The following is a 23,771-nucleotide window of genomic DNA, read 5'->3' on the forward strand; positions in this document are numbered from 1 at the left end:
CTCAAGGTGCAAAAAGTCCAGTATAAAATATACCTGTAACATTTATGCTCTCAAGGTTTAATTTGTCCTTAAGACATTTTCAGTGGTATTTGTAAAATACTATGTAATTATATATAATATATAAGCCTAAAAAAAATAGGAAGTCTCCATAGGAGAATTACTTTAGCAGTCAATAGTTCTAGGAAGTTCTTCCCAGAGAGAGTGATTTGCCATTGGAATGGGCTGTCCAGGGAGGTGGTGGAGTCACCATCCCTGGAGGTGTTCAAGCAAAGCCTGGATGAGGCACTTAGTGCCATGGTCTAGTTGAGTGGCTAGGGCTGGGTGCTAGGTTGGACTGGATGATCTTGGAAGTCTCTTCCAACCTGGTTGATTCTATGATTCTAAAGTTTAGTTTGTCTTTAAGACATTTTCAGTGGTATTTGTAGCATAATATGTAATCATATATAATATATAAGCCTAACAAAAAATGGGAAGTCTCCATAGGAGAATTACTTTAGCAGTCAGTAGTTCTACTTCACCCATCTGATCTTGCACTGAAGCAGATTGGATGAGGCGCTTAGTGCCATGGTCTAGTTGATTGGACAGGACTGGGTGATAGTTTGGACTGGATGATCTTGGAGGTCTCTTCCAACCGGGCCAATTCTATGATTCTTCTTGTGCCTGTTGATCAAAAGGTACATAAAAACTAGAACCTCGTTGTAGTGCTCTCAAAGCTCTTTGTACCATGCAACAGATAAAGATGTGATGTTATTTAAAGGGAAGTTTCTTCCCTGGAGGAAAATGTGTTGTATTTGTACTGTCAAAAGGCCTTCACCAACATGCCTTTATTCATTTTGGAACTTGTCTCAAGCCATTTCTCTGTTTAGGGCAGTACAAAAAGTGTTAATGTAGGGTTAATTTCTTTGCATTTATTGAGATGCAGACAAAAGCTCCATTTCAGGAGTGTCAGATTTTGTGGTCTTGTCTGCTGAAAGCTTTAGGAACCTTTGAGTAGAATATAATTGACACAGGGATCTTTGAAACAGTTGTCCAAAAGTGTTTACCCCACTAATAGCTATAGCTCAGATCATGACTTTTAAGTCTTACTTAGTTTAAGCACAAATTCAGACCTCTGAAATTCTGGGATGAAATCCTCTATGGATGATTCAGACAAATGACTTCAGTTAGTCTTAGCTTCTACCACGATCTCTTTTTCCCTTCAGAGAAGTTATTAACATAAAGCCAGGAGAGATGTTATAAAACTAGAAGAGATGTGTAAAGATCCTCAGGTTAAAACCAGTGCTTCATAAATATGTTATGTTTTAATTTGTCTCCTGAAAAACAACATGTAGCCTGATTAAGATGTTGTAAATAAGTAATAGCCAAAATACTTTAGTATTTTAAGAGATTTTTGCTTTATGTGTGCTGGTTTGTTCTCCCCTTCCCCTTCAGGCATCTTTTAAGAACCAGATCTAGTGTCCTTGCTGCAGTCACATTACTCTCAGTTGTAACATGATTTGGTGCCTTTCTGTTTTATTATTTTTCAGTCCTCATTTTCACAATAGTTTTTGGCAGGGAGCAAGGCATTTTTACATCTGACAACCATGGAAACTGCCAGATTTGTCTGCTGGGTAACGTCAGGGACTTACTTTGTGAGAAAAAGGAAGCATGAAGCTTTGGTGCTGAGCCACTTAACACTGACCCTTTTCTGTCTGTTGAGTGTTTTTGAGATTGTTCTGAGCTTTCTAGAAAGTAAAAACAAAAGCCAGGCCAACAGGCACGAACTGCTGTGCCTGACTAATTTGTACTCCAGGACAGCCAACACTAGTACAGGAGCGTCCTTTTGGATGGAAGGCAAATTGGTTTTAGGTAAGATGTTATTTCAGCAGGATGTGTCCAGTTTTGGGCCCCTCAATTCAAGAGAGATGGTGAGGTGCTGGAATGTGTCCAGAGGAGAACCAGCCAGGTTGGAAGAGACCTCCAAGATCATCCAGTCCAACCTAGCACCCAGCCCTAGCCGGTCAGCTAGACCATGGCACTAAGTGCCCCATCCAGTCTTGAACACCTCCAGGGATGGTGACTCCACCACCTCCCTGGGCAGCCCATTCCAATGCCAATCACTCTCTCTGACAACAACTTCCTCCTAACATCCAGCCTAGACCTCCCCCGGCACAACTTGAGACTGTGTCCCCTTGTTCTGCTGCTGGTTGCCTAGAAGAGAGACCGACCTCCACCTGGCTACAACCTCCCTTCAGGTAGTTGTAGACAGCAGTGAGGTCCCCCCTGAGCCCCCTCTTCTCCAGGCTGCACACCCCCAGCTCCCTCAGCCTCTCCTCATAGGGTTTGTGTTCCAGGCCCTTCACCAGCTTTGTTGCCCTTCTCTGGACACCTTCCAGCACCTCAACATCTCTCTTGAATTTGAGGGGCCCAGAACTGGACACAATACTCAAGGTGTGGCCTGACCAGTGTTGAGTACAGGGGAAGAATAACCTCCCTTGTCCTGCTGGCCACACTGTTCCTGATACAGGCCAGGATGCCATTGGCTCTCTTGGCCACCTGGGCACTCTGCTGGCTCATCTTTCGCTGCTATTTACCAGCACCCCCAAGTCCCTTTCCTACTGGCTGCTTTCCATCCACTCTGTCCCAGCCTGTAGTGCTGCTTGGGGTTGTTGTGGCCAAAGTGAAGTGTCAGTGGGCCAGAAGTCCTGAAATCACCTAAGGATCTGAAAAATGAACTTGTGACTGTCATTGTAGTTGGCCCTAAGATACTGCAGAGGGGTCGTGTATTTATGTGAAGTAAATGAAGCTTCGTGAATGTTTTGCAATGCAGCATTTCAAAAGGTGCTTCTATTCACAGTGTGCTATTTCTTGTTGTCTTTTTCCCAGGTTTAACAATCTGTGGGCACAACTGTCTGCTAACTGCTGAGTGGATGTCTGCCAGTAAAATTGTCTGCCGAGTTGGGCAGGCTAAAAACGACAAGGGAGACATTATTGTTACTACAAAGTCTGGCGGCAGAGGAACTTCAACAGTTTCCTTCAAACTGCTTAAACCTGAAAAAATAGGTATTTTTTTTTCCTTGTTCAAATCTGTTTGCTTTGCTAAGCAAATATATGACTGAGCACCTCTTAAAAATGTATGTTTGAAATGGATCCAGCTCAGGACAGTCTTCAATTGTCTAGAAAACACCCTTGATGTATCAGTAAAATGTCCAAGTTTATACATGGATGATATATATGAAACTCATCCTATCTCAGTGTCCTGATTGTAGATATATTGTGTATATATGCTTGTGAATTTTGCTTTGCTGTAAGTATAGCTTCATCTTACTTCCAAGCTGTCTGAGCTAGTCTGGTAAATTCCAATAGTGTGTGTGGGGGGGGGAAGTTCCTAACCCACCACAACTCTTAAGTGTACCAAATAAATACAAAATACAAACCAGCTCATGAGCTTTACACCTAAATCCTGAGCTGACAGTTAATCCCTGAAAGAAAGTGGAGTCCTCAGTGCTGTTTCTTACTTGTAATTCAAACCATCCTGCAAGACAGAAAGTCTTAAGGATTTCTCATGAGATGCTTAACCATTGAAATAATGTTGCCAAGCAGTCTAGGACCTCTGCTTCACCTAGAATCCAGCCTAAATACCCTCTGGATTGAAATGGCTTTTGCTTTTCAGAACAACCCACTGATGAAACTAGGTAGTTCTCCTTTCTAACATAGAGCTTCCCACAAGAACTGCTTGAGGCTTTTCTTCTCCATGGTTCAGTAAGCATGGTTTCTTCCAAGCTGTGCTAAGAACATAATTACAGAAAGGTGAATCAAGTGCAAATGTTACACAGTCAAGCTTGTTGGTGAGGGAAGAAGGGAACTGTTTAAAAAGAAATGGATGAATGTGGGTGTGGGGTGATGTGTGGTAGTGAGTATCTGGTGGATATGTTAAAAGAAGGGCATGGCCAAGACGTTGTGCCTCACTTCTTGCATTATATGTGACAAAGGCTTTGGAAATAGCCCTCTGTCCTTTAACTCATCCATCTTGGAATACAGCCAAAGTGAGTGATGGGCGAAAAACATTTGTCCCTAACCCATGCATCTCCAGCTAACTGCTCATTTTGGAAGTTAAGAGATGACAAGTCTTGGACAGGCCCTGAAAAATATTCTGTGATCAGGAAAATGCTCTTAATTTACCTGAAACTGTGCCCTGTGTCACAGAGCCTTAGAGGTTGGAGGGTAACACTTTGATGCCCAGGCATGAAGACCATTTCAGCAGCTGTAATAAAATAATGTCTTCAACTACCTGAGGGGTGGTTGTGGCCAGAGGGAGGTTGCTCTCTTCTCTCAGGTGGCCAGCACCAGAACAAGAGGACACAGCCTCAGGCTACGCCAGGGGAAATTTAGGCTGGAGGTGAGGAGAAAGTTCTTCACTGAGAGAGTCATTGGACACTGGAATGGGCTGCCTGGGGAGGTGGTGGAGTCGCCGTCCCTGGGGCTGTTTAAGGCAGGATTGGACGTGGCACTTGGTGCCATGGTCTAGCCTTGAGCTCTGTGGTGAAGGGTTGGACTTGATGATCTATGAGGTCTCTTCCAACCTTGGTGATACTGTGATACTGTGTAATGTAGCCTAATTGCATCCAGGTTGTTTTGTGCTGTATCTTCCAGTATATTACCTAGGCATGCACGTTATATTTATCAGGCTTTCTCAAATGAATTCAGCATGTCAGAAGCTGGTGGTGCTGGAAGGCCCTTGTTGTTTTAAGGATCTGTGCTTTGTTTTCTCTAGGTATCTTGGATCAGTCTGCTGTCTGGGTGGATGAAATGAACTATTATGACATGCGCACTGATAGGAACAAAGGGATTCCCCCCTTGTCCCTGCGTCCGGCTAATCCACTTGGTATTGAGATAGACAAGTGAGTACCAAATGCCTTTAATCCACCTTTTTTAGTGGTTTTCTTGATATGTGCCTTTGGGAATTCCAGAGAAGTTTATTGGTTTAGGGGACAGTGAAAGATTTTAAAGTACATACTATATATTAGCTGTTGGGGTGCCGATTGGTACTCAAGAGTTGTTGATATTTAGATCATCAGTTAGAACTGTAGATAGCCTAAAACTGTGCTCTCTAGAACTCTAGAGATGTTTAAATTTTGAGGATTGGTAAATAACCTCAGGATTCCCATTGGAATGGGCTGCCCAGGGAGGTGGTGGAAGCACTGTCCCTTGAGGTCTTCAAGAAAAGACTGGATGAGGCACTCGGTGCCATGGTCTGGTTGACTGGATAGGACTGGGTGCTAGGTTGGACTGGATGATCTTGGAGGTCTCTTCCAACCTGGTTGATTCTATGATTCTCCCAAAATCTCTGCAGGATTTCTAGTGGATCCATCATCACCATCTGGCCTCTGACTGTGCATCTTTCCCACTCTGAATATGTGTTTTTCTTTCTTTTCAAAGTACTAATCCAATTTTTTTTGTAATAAGGTAATTTTTTTTATCTCCAAGTACCATTCTCCAGCCTCTGACACAACTTCTGACAGGTCTCTCTTTCATCTTCTTGGGTTTTCCAACCTTACTCTGTATTCCAGTGTAGTAGTTTAAGGCTTACTGGAGTTTTCTAATAAGAGAAGTTAGATCATTGGTTGTAAAAGAATTAGAATGATAAAGTGTAAATCATTCATTGGTTTGTTAAGAGGTATAAAAAGCCAATATACAAACAGCTCTTTCTTCTTGCCTCTTGGGCACTGACTCTCTTCTCTCTCTAGTCTCTTTCACTAACCTTGGCTTGGTAGATAACACATAAGCCTTGCTGTTGTTTATCTATCTGGGAAGGAGGAGAGGGTGGTGTGGGCTCCTTCTGGGCTTTTTCTTTGTCCAGGATGGAAGATTGGATTGCTGTATTATTTCTACCTTGTGTATAATTTTAAACACATGTAAATATAATTTGTATATATGCTTGCAAATTTAGCTTTGCTATAAATATAGCTTTATCTTACTTCCAAACCATCTGAGCTAGTCTGGTAAATTTTAACTGGGGCGGGGGGACACACAACAATTCCTAACCCACCACATCCAGCCTCTAACTAGTAGACCTTCTGTGCCTCCTTCACTCTCCTTCCCCTGTTTTATTATTAAAAGATCCATAATAGTCCTTTTTACCAGGGTGCTGGACTGTCAACCAGCAGGAAATGGCTTGTTAGCTGGTTCTCCTAGGTTGATGCTTGGGTTGCTGGCCTGGTTGCTTGTTACTCTTCAGGGATGGGTTTGATTCCTTTATCCTCATGATACCTTTTGGCATTTGACTGCATTCCTTTATTTGTTCTCCCTTGACAAGTCCATCTCTCAGTCCAAACAAGTCTTGACTGGATAGGGCTGGGGGATAGGTTGGACTGGATGATCTTGGAGGTCTCTTCTAACCTGGTTGATTGGGCTGCCCAGGGAGGTGGTGGAGTTGCCGTCCCTGGAGCTGTTCAAGGCAAGATTGGACGTGGCACTTGGTGCCATGGTCTAGCCTTGAGCTCTGTGGTAAAGGGTTGGACTTGATGATCTGTGAGGTCTCTTCCAACCCTGATAATACTGTGATACTGTGTGATACTGTGATATGATTCTTAATGTTTTTACCATTTGCCAAATACTTGTAAGAAAGAATTGATGAGATGTCCTGTAGGAGAAATAATATATTCTGAAAATAGGCACTAGAATTCTCTTTACCTACTGAAATGTTGCAAGGATGTAGGATAAGGACTATGGATGTGCATTCATCCTCCTGTTTTTTTTACACAGTCAAGATATTTCCCATGTTCTATGCATACACAGTGTGCAAGCCATCAATTTTAGCCTGCAAGCTGAACAAGTACTAAGTACACAAAATTTCTGGCTGATAAATACTTCCTATTGCCCAAGAATTAATTGCTGTGCTTGTGCCATACAACTAACTGAAGATCTCACTTGTTAAATAATAAAATCATTTGTATTGTAATGGAACTTGAACTCAGTGATTGTTATGCTTTAGTGGTGATCCTTAAAGTCAAAAATGTGTTGGTAGAGGAGTGTTTGCACGTGTTTGTTTTCCTGCCTTGCTAAGAGTTGTTTGTCATCTTTTAAAACAGACTTGATGCAGTTAGATGAGTTATTTTACGTTGCTGCCACTTAGTGCATTTTGTGTGTGTGCTCTGAAGTGTTTATCACACTAGAAAAGAGATATTAATCCTTGAACTCTAGCATTGAAGTTTTCAGAATGAACTAAAGCCTGATACAAAGCTTTAGTTCTCTATCAACATCTTTTATGCTGGTTTTAACTGCAAAGCAAGTCTTCTGTCACATTCCTCTCCAAGGAGTATTTCTGGCTGTGGTGCTAGGCAGATGTAGCAGAACCCCAGTGCCCCACTCTGAGAAGTGTGGAAGCTTGGTATGAAAGCACTGACCTAAACATTGATGTTGCAGCACTCAGATTAGGTTTAGCTGTTACAGGAGCAGGTTGGTAGGTTGCATGCTACCATTGTAGGGTTGCTCAGCAGTTTGAACAGTTCTTGGAAAGAATCTTCTGCCTGTTGCATAAAGGCATTGTTTGACATCTGTTGGTGGAAAATGTAGCTCTGCATAAGACTTGTGAATTAATCACTAGCTCAGATACTCCACATACTTTTTTCCACTCCTGCACAACAAGTCCTTGCTCAATCAAAGGTTCCCTGCCTCCTCCACCTACTGAGCCAGGCTAAGAAAATTCATCCTCTGCAAAGCAGGAACCACAGCCAGATCCAGTGGTGATTAGGACATTTTTGAAGCGTGTTTGTTGTTTTGCATGTAGCAGGGGTCATGATGGTGGATCCATCTCGTACATGAAAGCGACTGCTGACATGCTAAGTACATTCCACATACTTCTGCATCCACCCACTCAACACAGATGCTTCCCTCTTCCCACGCCAGCTTCCAAAACGGTCCATCTGGAGCAGGGAAGAGCTGAGCCTGCGCTGCCACCTAATGGTAAATGCCAGCTGCTGCCAGGAGATGAGGAAAAAGCTTCTGGAGGCTTGGGTATTTATTTCATAGAGGCAAACCCAGTTTTGGTTCGGAAGGGACCTTGAAAGGTTATCTAATCCAACCGCCCTGCAGCTAGCAGGGATGTCTTCAGCTACAACAGGTTGCTCAGAACTCCAGACAGCCTCATCTGGAATGCTTCCAGGATTAGATCATCTACCACCTCTCTGGCCAACCTGTGCCAGAGTACACCACCCTCAGTGTACAACATTTCCTCATTTTATCTAGTCTAAATCCTCCTCTTTTAGTTTAAAACCATAACTCATACTGTCAGAGTAAGCCCCTTTAAAATGTCTGTTCCCATCTTTCTTACTGCTCCCTTTAAGTACTGAAAGGCCAGAAAAAGGTCTCCCCAGAGCCTTCTCTTCTCTAGCATGAACAACTCCTACTCTCTCAGCCTGTCCTCACAGCAGAGGAGTTCCACCCTCACATCATTGTTGTGGCTCTCTGTGCAGAGGACTCCAGAGTTGGATGCTGTACTGCAGGTGAGGTCTCAGCAGAGGGGCAGAATCCCCTCTCTTCATCCGCTGCCCACACTGCCAGGGACGCAGCCCAGGATGTGATCAATTTGTTTTTAAGTGGCTTGTATGGAGATGCAGTCAGCATGAGGGACTGGTGAAGACTTTACCACAGAAATGCATGAGGGAAAGTTTTAGGAGATGGCTGCAGTATAAAGTAGTGTACAGCCCTAGTTTACGAGGATAAAAGACAAAGCAACTCCTGCTGCTTTTAAGGTTGATGCATCCATTGCATCCTATCATGCCTTAGCAGATTTCTCATCACACTCTGCCATTTCTTAAATAGAGTTGTCATTTTGTTATCCTGTTTCTGACAAACCCAGCACTACTAGGAGTAGTTGCCAGAGTGCATCCTTTTCTTTCTGCTGTTGGAGGGTCTCTCCTTTGTTAACACCTTCTGATTTGTCGTGTTTAGTCTACTCCCATGTCCCTTATGCTGGTCTTGTATGTCTTATTAACACAGCACAGCTGCTGCAAAGCCTGACTGGTACACACAGAGCAGGGGAGTTGACAGCAGCTAGAGATGGAGCTGGTTTGTGCTGGTTGCTATTCAGAATCTGTGTTTATTTAAAGTTGCTCTTTTTGACCTATAAAATCCTGTGGAACTGAGGTTCAGGTTACCTTTTGGTGGCTGTATCCTGTTCTGAGACCTGCCTTTAAGCTTCAGACACTGTCATATGTGCTGACAAAGCACACTCTGAGGTTCTGGAACTGTGGGAACAAAATAACCTTCACAGAACAATTCCAGCTTACTGTGAGCCTAGCTGGGTGCTGGGTTCATGAGCACCCATTGCATTCTGTTGTTGTTACTGAGCTGTGACTGCTTGGAGATGACTGTTCATGGAGATTATAACCATCTTAAAACCTTTGGACAACAGAAATGCTCTGCATGTGCAAAAGTTCTGTAGTAGAATATGTAAGAGATGATGAATCAGATTTATTATCAGACTATGCAGTAGCTAAAGTTTGAGGTAGTGGGTTTGGGTGGGAAGGATTTGTACTGATGGGCATATGTGAGAGAAGGTTTAAACTAGATCGAAGGAAGAAGTGTTTTACAGTTAGGGTGGTGAGACACTGGCCTAGGTTGCTCTAAGAGGTGGTAGATACCTCGATACCTCACCCTTGGAACCATCCAAGATCAGGGGCTCTGAGAAATCTGATCAAGTTGATGTCCCTGCTGACTGCAGAAGCATTTGACTAGTGACCTTTAAAGGTCCCTTCTAACCCAAACCAATCTGGGGTTCTGTGTGTGCAGGTTTAAACTAGATTGAAGGAAGAAGTGTTTTACAGTTGGGGTGGTGAGACACTGGCCCAGGTTGCCCAGGTTGCTCTAAGAGGTGGTAGATACCTCAATACCTCATCCTTGGAACCATCCAAGGTCAAGGCCTCTGAGAAATCTGATCAAGTTGATGTCCCTGCTGACTGCAGAAGCATTTGACTAGTGACCTTTAAAGGTCCCTTCTAACCCAAACCAATCTGGGGTTGTGTGTGTGCAGGTGAATTGGTTGTACCTACATCCTTGTGTTTGGAATCCACAAGAGGTGTACAAGCCATGCACGTGCAGGCAAGGACCATACCTCTAATGCTGCATGACTGTGTGGGTTAGAGTCAAAATACGTTTGAAGGAAGTGAGAATGTGCAGTGACTTGAAACCACAATTATTTTTATGATAGTTCTCATGGATATAAATGGTATCTGAAATCTTAATTACTTGGTTTAAAGTTGTCACCAATGGGTGAATCTAAAATGTTCACTGGAGGTCTAACACCAGGTCTGGCTGTGTTTTAAATAAAACAGTCTGTCTAGCAGAAAGTCCTACTGTATAAATCCAACACATGCCTTTGCTGAACTTCAAAAGGTAATGAAATCAGAGAATCACTTGGGTTGGAAGAAATCTTTAAGGTCGTTGAGTCCAACCATTATCCAACTCCACCATGTGCCTCAGCACCGCATCTCTGCGTCTTTCAAACACCCCCAGGGATGGGGATTCAGCCACCTCCCTGGGGAGCCTGTGTAGAGCTGTCGAGGATGACAAACTCCTCTCCTGTTTCTGAGGTTTTCTGGATTCAATTTGTGGTTCCCAGTTTCTTTTGCAGTGATTGCTTTTTAATCAGTGCTTGAAGGATTCAGAGTTGCTCCCTGAGGTGATACTTGTTCAACAAGCAACTCAACAGAGCAGCGATTGACAGTTTCATTGCGTGTCAGCATGGTCTCAACTTTTGCTGCTAATTCATACTCCCTCCTTAATGCTGGAATGAGCAGAGCAGAAAGTATCTCCAGTCACAGATGTGCTTGTTTAGAAGTAAACAGTACCCAAGTTTTCATGAGAACATCTTCCCAGGACTGACTTATTTGATTTGCTAATGGAAGTTAATGAAACAAACTTGTGTGCCTGTGGAATCAGTCTCTTCTTAGCTACATCTGGCCAGGCATTTTAGTCATGCAGTTGCCTTCAGTCTGAACTTCTTGTTGAGAAGACAGCTGCAGCAAGTCATCCCAAGCTCCTGGTATCTGTTAGTGGAAAAATTACTGCTGACATTGATGATAAAAGTAAGGATACTGCAGCACAGAGTAAAATATATTGTTAACATACTGCACACATTCACATCCATGTTACTGCTCTGTTGTGACTACATCTTAAGTCTGCACAGATAAAAGCACCTGTAAATGCATTGATAATTTATGGTTCTGCATGAATACAGCTGCTGGAAAAAAAAGATCACAAGAACTTTTCAGTGCAGTCAAACATCAAACTGGGGAAAAAAAAAAAAACCTCTCTGCATTTCTGTCCCACTGTCTGTGTGCAACACTCACTTGTAGGAATTTATTACATCCCAAGCTGAATTATTGGCCTTTATCTCTCCCTATGTGTATGAAATAGTTGGGCTTTTTTCCCTAGGAATTGTAGCTCATGCATAAGTTTAAGCTGTCACTCATATGTCTTGTAATCTTGCAGTAATAAGCATTTGGTAATAGTCTGAGTGTGTTCTTTTTGTGTTGTGTCTGTTTCTTTTGGCTTCTGGGGAGAATATATTGAAACTGAAAATATCTGAACAAAATCCTGCTCCTGTGCCTGCCTTTACATAGTGCTTGTGCTGGAGGTGTGAGTCTTTTCTGAACTAAACATTGTAGTTGCCCACAAGATGCCACCATGAGTGGGGGTTGGAGAAGATGACATTTGAGGGTCCTTCCTAACCCAATGCAGTCTGTGAATCTGTAGTATAAAAGCTTCTTTGGAGAGCTATACTACACATCACCTGTGAAGTTCTGTCCTGCAAATTCAAGTGCCTCCTGGGCACCTTTGAGTACTGTCAGTGAAAACTCAGTTGTATTAAAATGTCTTTAAAGGAGGAATAAATGGAAACTTTCTTTTCCTCCTTCCATCCTGCAGCATTTTTGCTCACTAACTGGCATTCAGGAAGTTTTAGGTCACTATTGAAACTGAATCTCCTTGATGATGAATGATAGGACTAGAGGAAATGGTTTTGAGCTGTGCCAGGGGAGGTTCAGGCTGGATATTAGGAAATATTTCTTCACTGAAAGGGTTATCAAACATTGGAATGGTCTGCCTAGGGCAGTGGTAAAGTCCCCAGGGGTGTTCAAGTGGCATGTGGACCTGGTGCTTAAGGACATGGTTTAGTGTTGACCTTTCAGTGTGAGGTTGATGGCTGAACTTAGATCATCTTTAATGTCTCTTCCAACCAGATATATTCTGTGATTCTGTGAGTTGCAAAGAGGGAAGAAGGCTTCCTTCAGCATCCTCTTCTTTGGACTAAACAACCCCACTTCCCTCAGCCACTCCTCACAAGACCTGATCTCTAGACCTTTCATCAGCATGCCCCTCCTCTGGACACACTGCAGCACCTCAATGTCCTTCTTGTTGTGAGGTCCAAAAAACTGAACCCAGTATCCAGGATGTGGACCTACCACTGCTGAGTACAGAATCACGATCACTTTGCTGGTCCTGCTGGTCACACCATTCCTGATCCAGAGGCCAAGATGCTTTGCCTTCTTTACTACCTTGGTACACACTGGCTCATCTTCAGCCAGCTGTTGACCAACACCCTCAGGTCTTTCTGCTGTTTCTGTGGGACTTCTGCTGTACATAGACCAATAGATAGTGATGGTGTGAGATCAGTTACAAGCTGTCAGCCTGGTGATGTCCTGCTTCTTTAAAGCTAGATGGATACTGCTCTATGTCTTATGGAGCACATTCTCTCTTATTTCATTGCCTTCATGTGCCAAGTGCCCTGTTTAAAATGTAAAGTTGACTTGGAGAACATTTAGCTTCTATGGTTCTGCATTTGAGTATTAGTAGTACCATGGTGAGTTTGTCTGAATTTATTCTCTGAAGGCAGCAGTTCTTTCTTTAGAAGCTTTTTGTACAGGCAACATTTCTGTTGTGTAATAGAGAAACTAAACCAGTCAAATCAGTTTTACCTAGGTTAGATTTCAGTCTTCCCCTGTCCCAGTCATGCTTAAAAACCAGATAGAATTTCTTGGTGAGATACACGTTTATGCTTACTTATCTGTTGTTGGAATGTAATTTGGTTTTTGTGGTGGTGATTTTTTTTTTGTTTGTGTTGGGTCAGGGGTTTTTTTAATGTGGTACTTTGAATTGTAAGCTGTTGACAAGAACACATCTCTCTAAAGAAACAAATATTCCTTTTGCAGAGGCAGATTTCCTCAGAAAGATTTAGAGGCACTGTTTCCTGGCATGAGTGCTGACTTCACGAGTGAAAACTTCTCTGCTGCCTGGTACCTGATTGAGAATCATTCAACAACAAGGTTTGTTGCTCTTGAATAAGCAGTTGTTTTAAATCCAGGTTAATCCATTTAGAGTTACAACTGTAAAGTGAAAACTCTTTCAACTAAGAGTAAATTGTCATTATTGAGAAGCACACTCCTTAGCCATTGCTCAGTCCTTAATAGTTGCTGCTAAAGTAGCCGGCTCTATTTTGCAGCCAGATGTGCCACTGACTCAAGGGCTGAGCTTACTCATCGTTGCAATGCCATGGATGTTTTCATTTCTGTTTTCAGTTTTGATCAACTTAAAACAGCAGTTGTGAACCTGAAGAAACAAGCTAATAAGAAAAATGAGGGGAGCCTGGCCTATGTCAAAGGAGGCCTCAGTACATTTTTTGAAGCACAGGATGCTCTGTCAGGTAAAGATTCTTTGCATTTACTAAATACAGTATAAAAGTAAAGCTACTATCAGTGCATATGGTTGAACTTTAATACTAGAAGTATTGTTTTAGTTCACAGTCTCTTCTTTGAGTGTATAATAAGCCCAAAAACTGTGTTGTGCTGACCACAAGCTGGGACCTGGCTAGCTGACCATTGTGGTAAATTCACCAAAAGATGGCACCAAATATTTTACAGGAATTGAAGACATTTGACCTTCTTGAGTCACAAATCCCAAAGAGAGAACAAATGTTAAACTGGAGATCTTGCTGAGATGATTTACAAATTGTAACAAGATGCAAATTTGATTTTATAATGTCTTACTCCATAGTCAGACTGTGACACTGATATGGATAGCCAGTACTCTCTGACTTGCCATAGGGAAAATGCAACACACTCATAGGGGAAATTTGAAGAGGTGAACTTTTTTCTCCAGTGCAAACAATCAGTGCTTTGGTAGGAAGCACCTCGTCTTGAGACATCTGTAAATTTATTCCTGTGAAGATCTTAACTCCTAAACATCTTCTTACCCCACCAGAAGTGACCTATTGCTGATCAGTATTGATAAAACTTGACCTAAATCTAGACAGGCTCAATAACAGAAGTATTAAAGGACTTAGTGTAAATACTACACAGTGTGATGGTAGTCATAGGAAAAGACACTAGAGAGAATCAGTATTTGGCATTTTTGAGCTTTTGTTTTAAGATGGGGTTTTATGAAGTGCTGTTTCATTTTAAGTCTTAGTATCTTGACAGCATTCAGTGCTGCCTGGCAGCAGCACAAGGGGCCACAGGGACAAACTGCAACCTGTGAAGTTCCTTTTGAAGATGAAAAATTTGCTGTGAGAGTGCCAGAGCTCTGGACTAGGCTGCCCAGAGAGGTAGTGGAGTCTCCTTCTCTGGAGAGATTCTAAGCCTGTCTGGTCATTGTGTTTCTGGGCAGTGTGCTATGGGTCACCCTGCTTTACAAAGTGCTTGGACTAGATGACTTCTAGAGGTCCCTTCCAGCCCCCACTCTGCTGGGATTCTGTGTGTTGAAATCCTAATTCTCAAACAGTTCAAAATTCTATGTAGGCCTGAACATGTAGTAAAGAGTGAGTTTTGATCACAACCAAATCTGCTTTGCATGTAGAGCATCAAATACTCTAAAGGAGATTCAGAGTTCTGTTTCCAAACATTTGCTGCTGTGGATAAAGAGTAGCATTGATGGACATGTGTTGTCCTGGAAGATTGTTTCTTTGGACCAGCAAATACTTAGGAGTATGCAAACCATAAATATTGTGAGGTTTTAGAAGGACTGGGCATAACTGAGTGGTTTTTCTCATGTTCTCTCTGTAGGCTTCTTGCCTTTGGAGACTCATTTCCTGATCAGCACAGAGTCAGCAAGCAGGAATGTAAAGAACATTAATAAAATAATGACAGGGAAAGCAAATTAGTTTATTTCCCTAACTACTGTGTTCTCAATTTAAAGTTATAAAAGCTGTAATACTGCTTAGCATCCTTTCATCAGAGTGCTGCTTTTTTACCTAAAATTAGGGTTCATCAGTGCAATCTTTTAGATAAATTCTGAGCTCAGACCTTGGGACCAACTCCTGTAGTTCTTGGTACCACTTTTTGTCTGTAAGCAAAATTACTTACTCTAGTCTTCTTCCAGAGATGCCCCTCAGGTGCACATTTAAATGAGTATTAATATTTTCACAAGTAGGAAACAAAAACCATTTAAAAAGCTATCAGAGATGTTTGGTTCATTTTATGGTTTGTTAGCTGTTTACTAAGAAAATAAGAAATTAAGCAGGCCATAACCTTGGTTTCTTTGGTTTAATTTTCTGGAAAACAGAATTGCCTTGTCAGACCCTCATGCCTCTCTGCTGACAGTGGCTTCATTTCAAACAAGATGTTCCACAGGAAGTTTGTTTCGTCAGCTGAAGGGAGCTGTAAACTGAGCTGGGGGGGGAACTACCTCACCTCAACTTGACCCACTTGTCAGCAGTGGGGAGTTCAGCTGATTAATTTCCCCATAATACCAATTGCAACCTACAAAGCTGCATTCCTAGAAGGGCTGTTGTTTATGTGGTTGTAGACAAGTTGGGGTTTATTTTCCTGAGTAAGTCATGTCCCACACAGGAGTCTTTGGAAAGTTAACAAATTAACTTCCTTTGAAGACTTTTTCAGAAGTGGACTTGCCAGAGAGCCTTAGGCTGCAGAAAAGACCACTTCAGTCACTCAGTTGTGCAAACCCAACTATGACATCTGTACTGGCAAGTAAAGGACATGTTCTGCTGTCTTTGAGGCATGGATGTGTTGAATAGTTTGAGATTTAATTTTGACTATTAAATCAGAGCAAAACAGGTCAAACCAAGCCAGTGAGTAAACCTATCCGATTCTGTTTTCCCAGCACACAGGTGAGGAGAAAATAGCACATAAAACTTGGGACTGAGACATAAAAAAATGATATAAGACTAGAGTTTACTGAGCAAAATCAGAAAAAATGTGGTAAAAAAGGGATAACTACCCTAGCCTATATGCTTTGCACTGTGCTTTTTCTGCAGCAGCACAGGAGCCAAAAGCCCAAGTTAGAAAACTACTCCTCCATCCCTCCTTGTCCTGCCACCATCCCAGTGGGAATGAGCCAACCCCCAAGAACTCAGAATGCAGAAGCAGCAACCAGAACAGGAGCCCTCCCATGCTGCAGTCTGAACTCCAAGCCCCATTATACTTTGCTCCAGTTGGCACTTTCATTTTTGAAGCTGGCATGATTGCAGCGTGGTATGACTAACTCCAGCACCTTCAGTTCAATCCATGACAACTCTCCAGTTAGCCATGGCAAGAGTTCTTCTCAGGTTTTACATCATTTTCAGAAAGTCAGTACAACAGCAGCACTGCCAGCTATATATTGTAACACTATTCACAGAATCACAGAATGTCAGGGGCTGAAAGGGACCTTGAAAGCTCATCCAGTCCAACCACCCTGCCAGAGCAGGATCACCTACACCAGATCACCCAGGAACACATCCAGGTGGATTTTGAATATCTCCAGAGAGGGAGACTCCACAAGTTCCAGTGCTCTGTCACCCTCACGGGGAAAAAATCCCTCTACATGTTTACAACTTCCACCCATTGCCCCTTTTCCTGTCATTTGGCTTCACCAAGCAGAGCCTGGCTCCATCCTCCTGGCACTCACCCTTTACATATTTATAGCATTGATGAGGTCACCTCTCAGTCTCCTCTTCTCCAAGCTGCAGAGCCCCAGCTCCCTCAGTCTCTTCTCATAAGATATTCCATTCCCTTAACCATCTTCATGGCTCTTCACTAGACTCTCTCAAGCAGTTCTATGTCCCTCTTGAACTGGAGGGCCCAGAACTGGACACAGTACTCCAGATACAGCCTCGCCAGAGTAGAGGGAAAGGAGAACCTCTCTTGACCTACTAGCCACACTCCTTTTAATACACTCCAGAATGGTATTGGCCCTCCTGGCCACAAGAGCACACTGCCAGGCTCATGGTCAGCCTCCCATTTTTACCCTTTCCACTCTTGCTTAAATGTGTGGCCTCTGGGAATAGCATTGTGATAGGGAACTTGGACAGCAGTTGGCTTTTTGTCTAATACTTTGTGTACTATCTAAGCTAGGATAATCCATACCTGGCTGAGGTGATCCTATATCTGGATCAATGTCTAGGATTGTTTGTTGCTTTTTTCCTTCACATAGACCACATTGTTTGGGTTTTTTTACCACTTCATTCCTTCAGGTCCATTCTAGGCTGAGCATGTCAGTGATGAATAAACGTGTTCTGTTGCCATTATGTCTGTCAAATTAATGTTCTCTAAATCTAAACCAGAAGAACCCCTTAGGTCTACAGTCAGTTCCTTAGGTCTACAGTCAGTTCTGTGCCAGATTAGGAATCTTAGAAACTAAAAGGTGAAGCCAAAAGTCTGCTTGACTAAAAGTACTGCCCATCCTTGTTTGCTTGTTCTTAATTTGCATCTACATAGCATGGACAAGTCAGGATGGCATAGTAGAGAAAACTAGTTGATGAGGATATCTCTATGTGCATGTTTGTGGTGATATTTTAGACTAGCTTGAGAATCCCCCAATGGATTGAATTCCTTATGTCTTCTGGAGCAAATTAAGTACACTCTTGGGTGTGTAATTTTCTTTGTTTCATCTTAAAAGAATCCAGCTTGCTTGACCTGCCATGCAAGCCAAAACAAGGTAAGGTGTGACAACTGGGAGACTCGTTTCAGAAGTGTGTGTCCTAAGTATCACTTTTTTCAGGGGCAGCATAGCTTCATCCTACTGAGAAGCACCAGGAAGCAGTAGGAGGGTTTTTAGAAGCCTTCATTTTATCTAGAACAGCAGGAACTGAGTCTGATAGAGCAGATTTCACATGTGTTAAGAGATTAACAATTCAAAGAAAGCATCATCTCTTGAAACAATTGTTTTATTTATGCTGTGTGCATATATGCAGGAATAGTACCTTAACAAAAAAAAGAAAAGGAAAAAGAAACACTGAGCTTTCCTGGTTTTGCTAAACAGAGAAGAAGAGGGAGGAAAGGCTCTGTAAGAGTGGGGAAGCAGAAGTATATACTCCATCAGCAACTTGAATCAAGATGCTCTGCTGAAGCAGAGTTTTTGAAACTGGAAGAAGCTAGATTTAGATTAGATATTGGGAAGAAATTCTTCCCAAGAGGGTGGTGAGGCTCCTGGAGAAGCAGGAACAGGTTGCCTGGAGAAGTTGTGTAGTCTCCAAGCCTGGAAGTGTTCTAAGTCAGGTTGGATTGGGGCCTTGAGCAAGCTGTCCAGTAGGAAGTGTCCCTGCCCAGGGCAGGGGGATTTGAAGCAGATGATATTTAAGGCCCCTTCTGGCCTAAACTACTCTTATGATTCCTTCATGTGTGCTTTGAGAGAGCATTTTTATAGATTAGAAGAACTAGGGTGGAGGGGAGCATTCTAGCACTTAATTTCAGGGCCATCCAAGTTCTCCATCAGACTCTTTCTGCCCTTTAGTTATTGGCAATTCCTTTTTGGTGAGATCAGCGTTAAAACGTTGCCTTACAAAGGAAAAGTATTTTATGCTTAAATGATGCTTGATGTTCAGAATACTCAGCTGAATTGGCACTTCTGCAGGAGAACTGATTGGTGTTATTCTCTATGTGCTTTTTGTTTCTCCCTGAGCATTACTTTTCTCATTCAAGGAGACAGAGCCTGCGTCAAAGCAACAGTTAAACTTCTGCAACATCAGGCTCCAAGCTCTGTCTTCCACTCGGCTCTGCTGCCATCAAGCCTGTTTGTATTTTTTATTTTAATGTCCAACAAGAAAAAGAACACTTTATTTTTAATCTTAAAAATGTTTAAAAGTGTCACTTTGATGTAATGTATTCCCACCTAGTAAAAAGGCCTGCGTTTTAACGAGACACTTTATTCCAGCAATCCATCAGAAACTGGAAGCGGACGGAACGGAAAAAGTAGAAGGATCCATGACGCAAAAACTGGAGAATGTACTGAACAGTGAGTTTTGTCCTTCCAGCAGCAACTATTTATGGACTTTGGGCTTTCTAACAAGCTTTAATGTATTCCTAGGAATATGGAGCAGAGGAGAAAGCGGTGAAGTCCTGCTTGATGGTAGTGATTTGGTGAAATAAGCAGCAGCTTTTGGCATGAGGCTCAGCAGTGCTTCTGATAACAGATGAAATGAAGATATTTTAAGACATTCACTTTAGCTGAATTGTGGTGGTGTCTTCATTTTGAGTGGATAAAGGAAACAGAGGAGTTACATGGATAAACAGAACAGTGAAAGCATGAATGCAGCTAAATATCAGGACTAAGAAGTTTGATTAAAAGAGGGAAAACCAACCCTAAACCAAGCTGTTTGCAATAACAAAGTCTATTAAGAGAATCTTTTCCAATTAATATTCTATCATTTGGGCTACTTGGAATCAACATTCAAAGGTTGGACCAGATGATCCTTGAGGTCCCTTCCAACCTTGCATCCTGCAATTCTGTGCCTTAGAACCTTTGAAAATCCAGCAGTCAGTGCTTCCTTTTCTCTCGCTGTATTAGCTGTAAGCTTGCACTGAGAGACTGAATGTGCTGCAGTTGAGTTTGTTTCATCAGATCAAAAAAGTCTTTTTTTTTTAATTCTGGGACTTCAGCCAAAATAATTTGACTTTGTTTCATTGTGATTTTTTTCACAGAGGAAGGGATGTTTCCCTTACTGCTGTATCAATAAGCAGGAATGACATGCAGATAGCTGACTCAGTGTTGGAAAAGCTGAGTGTGTTTTATGAAATCAAGACAGTGACATGGAAGTTCACTGTTTTTCTTCTCTGGCATGAAGAAAGCAGTGACTGTATGTGTGTTTGTGTGGGGAGCACAAAGAGAGCAGGGGGTTTTAGGAACAGCTCTAGCTCTTTTTTCAGCAGAGATTCAGTAATGCTCACAATAAAGGTATGGTTTGGTTATTGTTATTCTTTCATCTTATTCCCACACCATCTGACAACCCACAAACAAAATCAACGAAGAAACAAAGGGAAAAAAGGAAAACCCAAACAAAAATCCGACAACAACCCAATCAAAACCACCCACAAAAATACTATGTGAAGGTTATGGTGCACGTCTGTGTGCAGAATGTTTGATATGTGTAGGTTATGAAAAGAAAGCATTTGCTGAAGTTCACCAATGCAGTCCTCAGTGTCTGTTTCTATCCTGTGTTGTGCGCTAAGCACAGATTCCTTGGAGGGCCCTTTTCTCTTGTGCAAATTGTGTGACAGCCCTGGAGTGAAAAAGCAAAGCTGTAGGTCTGTGACATTGCCCTCCATGCACTAATCTGAGACAAATCACCTATAATATCTACTCACTGTTCCATTGGATATCTGGTGGCTGCAGTCTGTATGTAGATAATGCCTTTTTTCATCGGGATCTGTTGAGGAACCTGTGCCAGGCACTTCAGAGCGGTATTAGGTTTGGCTCTGCTGAGAAAAGAATTGGCTGCTTTCCTCCTGATACTTTGCAAGTCATGACATGGAGGAGAGGCAGGGAAGTAGGAACACAAGGATTTAAAAAGAGTAAATAAAACTATGCAAAGGAGTTTAGGATCAAAGCTTTGTTTCTTGTCTGACCATTGAAAAGCTTGAGTTAACAGGGGCTGCTTTCAGAATCTCTACTTGTATTTTAGGTTTTTCTGGACTATAGGTGCATATTTTGAGAGAGAACTGATGTTGTGAGCTTGATCCAAAATCCTGAGAATGAAGATGCTTTCTGCAACATCTCCATGTGTATTAAGAACATTCCAAGTTATTGGACTGAGTTGGCCTGGGATAGCAGAAGCACAATCTGGTGTTATAGGTGGAGTTTTGCTAAATGGTCCACTTCATTGCTAAACAAGCTATTAAATGCAGATTCAAAAAGCATGGTGTGTTACAATGAATGTCACCAAGAAGTGTATCTTAAAGGAGGTCCATGAAGTGCCATTTTGTGATGTTTTTTGTCAGGTTCTGTGAAAGACAAGAAGTTTAGTTTCAAGTGGGAAAAAAAAATATGCACACAGTAAGTAAATGAATCATCTATTTTGAAAACATAGGGAGTCAACATGGACCTGAATTTTTATCCATGGATTATATGGGTCTTAGTTATTCAGTAATCAAGGGCTAGTGTTGATGTAGAAAGGATTTGGAGGGGTGAGGAGGGAAGTATGTCCTTGAAAAAGACAAACCTGTTTGCATGAAGTACTGAATGTCATTTAGACACTAATGAGTAATCTCAATATATTTCAATTTCTATGGAAGACAGAGAAAGTGCCCTTAGAAAAAAGAAAAAGTGAAGTTTTTTTTACTTGAATTGAGGATTTCTACAGTAAATGAATTCATAGAAAGATGAAGAGATGTAGCATTTAACTAAAGGTGGGAATTGCTACCCTCCTGCAATTGCCAGCTGCCATTTGAAAACATTAGCACTGAACTAAACCCAACCTTTTGTGAATGTGACTTTAATTCCCAGAATTAGTACATTATTTCCTGGCTGTTAAAAGAATGGCCACACAACATATGAATTCAAACAAAACAAATGGTACTTGCTAGAAGGATTTACCAAACAAGAATTAATTGTAACCTCAAGGACAAAAAATCATACTTTGTATGTCAGTGGCCAGCTAGCTGTTTGCACTGCGCATTTCTCCTTCATGGATTAAAGTTTTCCAGGCTAAACAGCATGCAGCAGAAAGAGTTGTCCTGACAGAGCTCTTTTTACATCAAGGCTTCAAAATTTCAGCAGAGTTTAAACATTATTTAGCTATAACAATTATTTTACAAAGACTACTTTTAACATGAGCTGGCCACCCACGGTGCTGACGGGGGAAAATGGCATGCAAGCCACCCAGCGAGACTGATGTAACTGGCTTCATCTTTGCTTAAAGTGTAGTCACTAGACCAGATAATGGAGAAACTGCTACATGAAACAATCAAAAAAAGGCCCAAACAATTCCACTTTTTTTTTCATTTTCTCTTTTTGTCTGTGTGTGTTAGTTGAACATAAGTCACAAGTTGAAACATGCAGATGGTTGCGTGCAGCGTAAATCTGCCCTCTCTGTAAATGAAACTCCGTTATGCTGTGTGAGGAAATGAGCCTTACTACAAAACATTCTGATCTTTTTTAGGCTGGATAGCAAAGGGTTTAAGGCTGTGTTTTTACTGTGTTTCTTGAAGGGTATTCAGACAGTGTAGAAACCTAACTGCATGGAACTGTTGACCAGGGATTGATACTGCTGGTGACAAAGCCAGTGACATGAAGGCAATTCGTGTTTGTTCTATTACAGCCCAACAGCTAATTAGACTATTTTCAGTCATGCCTTTGTCTTCAGCATTTGGTACTTTTAAGTGACTCAGATGTCAAATACTGTTGTTAACTTTAAACCCTTATCTTGAAAACACACAAAACGTTATTTCCAAACCCCAATGATAACTCTTCGAGCCATAACATTAATTAATATCATGAAATTGATCAATTCTTTGAGAAAGAAAACTTTCTGTGGCTTTTTTGAATATTCTGAGCTGCATAATTTAGCTGTGAAACGCAGAGCTGGAGCCAAAGCAAACTATAAAGTATCTGCAGTCAAGTTAAAAGTTGGAAATAGGGAAGAGTGATTGTTTTTAATTGCACAGGGGTCTTACCACATGAAAATGGTAAGTGGTTTGCTTTGAAATCGGATTTCATCCCTTGTAAAAAGTTAACACAGTTGGACTGAAAACCCTAGAAATTCAGTTACTCTTTTGCTGTAAAATAACCTGACTGACTCATTAAAACGAGGAAGATCTGGGTGTCATTTTAAACTCTGCCTTTTCTTTTCACCATTTTAAAACCAGGAGCCAGCAACACAGCAGACACTTTATTCCAAGAAGTGCTGGGTCGTAAGGACAAAGCTGATTCAACAAGAAACGCACTTAATGTTCTTCAGAGGTTCAAATTTCTTTTCAACCTTCCCTTGAATATTGAAAGAAATATCCAGAAGGTATATACAATCCCCTGTAATCCTCTAAAAACACTTCTCTCTTTGCTGAAATCAGCCCCTTGCGTTTTTCTTGACAAGTAGAAATGTTTCTTGTTTATGTGTCTGTGTTTGTTTGTTTTCTTTTAAGGGTGATTATGATGTGGTTATTAATGACTATGAAAAAGCCAAGTCACTCTTTGGAAAGACAGAGGTTCAAGTATTCAAAAAATGTAAGAAATTAATTTTGTTGTTTAATGCCTTTTCTTTTCCTTTCTTTCTTAAAGCACATAATAGTCTAAAGAGCTTTATGTGGGCTTTACATGCATTTTAATCACTAGGAATTATCACAGTATCACAGTATCACCAAGGTTGGAAGAGACCTCACAGATCATCAAGTCCAACCCTTTACCACAGAGCTCAAGGCTAGACCATGGCACCAAGTGCCACGTCCAATCCTGCCTTGAACAGCTCCAGGGATGGCGACTCCACCACCTCCCCGGGCAGCCCATTCCAGTGTCCAATGACTCTCTCAGTGAAGAACTTTCTCCTCACCTCCAGCCTAAATCTCCCCTGGCACAGTCTGAGGCTGTGT

The 23,771-nt window shown here is 41.8% G+C and overlaps 1 protein-coding gene across 2 annotated transcripts in view; it reads left to right on the forward strand.

The window, feature by feature from the left end:
- Window positions 1–23,771, forward strand: part of EXOC2 (exocyst complex component 2) — a 120,893-nt gene that overhangs the window by 15,259 nt on the left and 81,863 nt on the right. For both annotated transcript variants that reach the window (XM_064161105.1, XM_064161106.1), the window contains exons 3-9: window positions 2,866–3,042; window positions 4,754–4,880; window positions 13,191–13,304; window positions 13,557–13,681; window positions 19,126–19,206; window positions 23,055–23,200; window positions 23,328–23,409. In XM_064161105.1, coding sequence (XP_064017175.1) covers window positions 2,866–3,042; window positions 4,754–4,880; window positions 13,191–13,304; window positions 13,557–13,681; window positions 19,126–19,206; window positions 23,055–23,200; window positions 23,328–23,409 — 852 coding nt within the window. The remainder of the gene's footprint in view (window positions 1–2,865; window positions 3,043–4,753; window positions 4,881–13,190; window positions 13,305–13,556; window positions 13,682–19,125; window positions 19,207–23,054; window positions 23,201–23,327; window positions 23,410–23,771) is intronic.

The sequence above is a fragment of the Pogoniulus pusillus genome, chromosome 21 (genome assembly GCF_015220805.1).
Source record: "Pogoniulus pusillus isolate bPogPus1 chromosome 21, bPogPus1.pri, whole genome shotgun sequence".
NCBI classification, from domain to species: Eukaryota; Metazoa; Chordata; class Aves; order Piciformes; family Lybiidae; genus Pogoniulus; species Pogoniulus pusillus.